The sequence below is a fragment of the Muscardinus avellanarius genome (assembly GCF_963383645.1).
Source record: "Muscardinus avellanarius genome assembly, chromosome: 20".
In the NCBI taxonomy this organism is placed as follows: Eukaryota; Metazoa; Chordata; class Mammalia; order Rodentia; family Gliridae; genus Muscardinus; species Muscardinus avellanarius.
Window position 1 is genome coordinate 5,666,999 of NC_137806.1, and position 2,960 is coordinate 5,669,958.

Here is a 2,960-nt window from a genome sequence, read left to right on the forward strand (position 1 = left end):
TAGATGCCTGAAACCGAGAAGGGTAAGTTACAGTTCTTAAGAGGCGTGGACTTGTAACCAACCTATAGAAAGCCTCTGCGAGGCTTTTTTAGGCAATTGTCTAAAAGGAAGCCGCTGCCCAGGGAAGATGCCTGGCGGGTTCTCCAGGGAGCACGAGAGGGCTGCGCTGCTCACCGGGTGGAAAGGCAGCTTGCCTTTCAACAGCAACTACCCGACCTCGCAAGTGTTTCTTTGTAGTTCTTAAAGTGAGGGGTTCAAGTGGCATCCATAAATGTGATAAAGTGTGTCTTGGGGCAGAGTGCATACGTCTTGTGTGTGCGTGTGTTTTAAAAGGAAGGTTGAGAAAGAGAATCATTCAAGGATGGTCCCGGTGGCCAGTCAGAAAGTTGGGAAGTGGGGCTTTGAAAACGGGTTACACTCTGCCCTTTAACGCCAATGCCCTCCCTCGGGACTGCTCCCGAGCCGGCGGCTCAATTGACTCCTTTTGTACCGGGTTTATTGCTCAGAACCCCTACGGCCTTGATTTGCTCTCAGAAGAAAGCTCTCAGAAGAAAGCCCCACCGAGCTGTCTACGAGGCAGCCCTCCCGTCGGGCTCCCCATTCCTTCCTCCCAGGGATGGAGGGCCGGGGATGCGGCCAGGGATGCGGCGGTCCTCGGCTGGCTCCGGGACCCTGCGCAGCGTCTGAGCTCCTCGGGAGAGGGGCCGGGTCGTGATCTGAGGCCGCCAGCACATCCTCTGCAAGTTTTACAAAAATCCTTGACAGGTCCAATGGATGGAACCGAAAGAAGTACCAAACCGCGCCCGTGTGCGCCCGGGCCTCGGGGTGGCCAAATGCGCTCACGCGGCCCCTGCCCGCAGCCGCGCTCCGATTGCCCCAGCTGCTAAGGGCTTCTCTGTATGGACCCCGAAGGAAGAGCGAGCCCCGAGGGGCATCAACACCCGCACACCCGGGGCCTTTCCTGGCTGCGCGGAGACTGCTCCGGCCCCGGAGAGGAAGGGCGGGCGCGGAGCCCCAGGCCGCGGAGAGCCGCAGGTGCCGCCGCGCACCTGCAGGTACCGGGGAGCCGCCGAGGGGCGCCAGGAGCCCCGCCTCCCTCGGCCCCCGGAGTCCCCCGGGGAGGCCCCCGCCCCGCCCCGCCCCGCCCCGCCGGCGCCCCGCGCTCTGATTGGCTGGCGCGGCGGGTCCCCGGCACGCGCCCGCGGATGTCGCTATAAGAACCCTCGCGTGCCGGCCGCAGCCCCAGCGAGCCGCTCCAGCCCTCCGCAGCGCAGCGCGGGCGCCGGCCGGAGAGCGGCCGCGGGCTCTGCAGGGAGGCCGGGCGGCCGGCCGAGGCCGAGGGAGGGAGGGGCTGCGGCGGGCGGCCGCCCCGGCTCTGCCCCGACGGCGCGGCGGCGGCCGGCATGGACGCGGTGCTGCTGGGGCACTTCCCGGGGGCGCTGGACGCCTTCCCGCCCGCCTACTTCGACGAGGATGACTTCTTCACCGACCAGTCCTCCCGGGACCCCCTGGAGGACGGCGACGAGCTGCTGGCCGACGAGCAGGCCGAGGTGGACTTCCTCAGCCGCCAGCTGCACGAGTACTGCTGCCGCGACGGGGCGTGCCTGCTGCTGCAGCCCGCGCCGCCCGCCGCGCCGCCCCCGGGGGGCCCGGGCGAGCCCCCGGAGCGCGGCGCCCCCGGCTCGCCCGCGCGCCCGGCCTGCCCGTGCGCCGCCGCGGCGGGCGCGCTGCCCCCGGGGGCGCTGCGGGGCCTGGGCGGGGCGCGGCGCCGGCGGCGGGTGCGCTCCGAGGCCGAGCTGCAGCAGCTGCGCCAGGCGGCCAACGTGCGCGAGCGGCGGCGCATGCAGTCCATCAACGACGCCTTCGAGGGGCTGCGCTCGCACATCCCCACGCTGCCCTACGAGAAGCGCCTCTCCAAGGTGGACACGCTGCGCCTGGCCATCGGCTACATCAACTTCCTCAGCGAGCTGGTGCAGGCCGACCTGCCGCTGCGCGGGGGCGGCGCGGCGGGCGGCGGGGGCCCGGGCGGCGGGCGCCTGGGCGGGGACAGCCCCGGCAGCCAGGCCCAGAAGGTCATCATCTGCCACCGGGGCACCCGTAAGTGCGTCCGCTCGCTCGCAGCCTGCGGAGACGGGGAGGGGGCGGGAGAGCGTGAGCGAAGGTCCCCGAGGGGCGGGACACACTGACCGACAGACCGACGGGACGGACGGGTGGACGGACGGTCCACGGGCACGGGCCACCTCCAGCACAAGCTTGATTTTCTTAGCCCCCCCCCCTCCGCCTTGCTCCGACGTTTTGACTGAAGCGCACAGGGTCCTCCCACCACCCCTGACCTGCAGCTCCTGGGCTTCCAGGGAGGGGGCGCTGAGGGCTGGAGGGGGTGGAGTTAGAGGGCGCAGGTGCCCCGGAGGGGATGCCGAAAGGGGCCGCTGGGGACGTGCCTGGATGCTCATGGGCTGCTCTGTCTTGTCTTTTCACCCCCCAGGGTCCCCCTCCCCCAGCGACCCGGATTATGGCCTCCCTCCCCTGGCAGGACACTCTCTGTCTTGGACTGACGAGAGACAACTCAAAGAGCAGAATATTATCCGAACAGCCAAAGTGTGGACCCCAGAGGACCCCAGAAAACTCAGCAGCAAGTCTTCTTTGAACAACATAGAAAACGAACCGCCCTTTGAGTTTGTGTCCTGAGAGAACCCGCACTCCGTGCATACTGTACATGTATATATCTCTTATGTAAATGTAATTTAAGAATCAGTTTTTTCTAATGGCAATCAAACTTATTTATATATTTATTATCCTGTTGAGTTAATGGAATAGATCTCTTTTAAAATATATAATTTATATAATTTATCCTGATTTTTTTTTTAAGAATATGCAATAGCCGATGATTTCCCCAGTACCTTTTGCAGGACTCTGTTGCTGGAAGAACTCTGGCCAGAAAACTTCACGCTTATTTATAT

General features: G+C 65.0%; 1 protein-coding gene across 1 annotated transcript; it reads left to right on the forward strand.

The window, feature by feature from the left end:
- Nucleotides 1–1,403: 1,403 nt before the first annotated feature.
- On the forward strand, nt 1,404–2,688 carry PTF1A (pancreas associated transcription factor 1a; the record flags this gene model as incomplete). Its single annotated transcript, XM_080716882.1, has 2 exons — nt 1,404–2,097; nt 2,486–2,688. The coding sequence occupies 2 exons, from the start codon at nt 1,404–1,406 to the stop codon at nt 2,686–2,688; spliced, it is 897 nt and encodes a 298-aa protein (XP_080573008.1).
- Nucleotides 2,689–2,960: the final 272 nt, after the last annotated feature.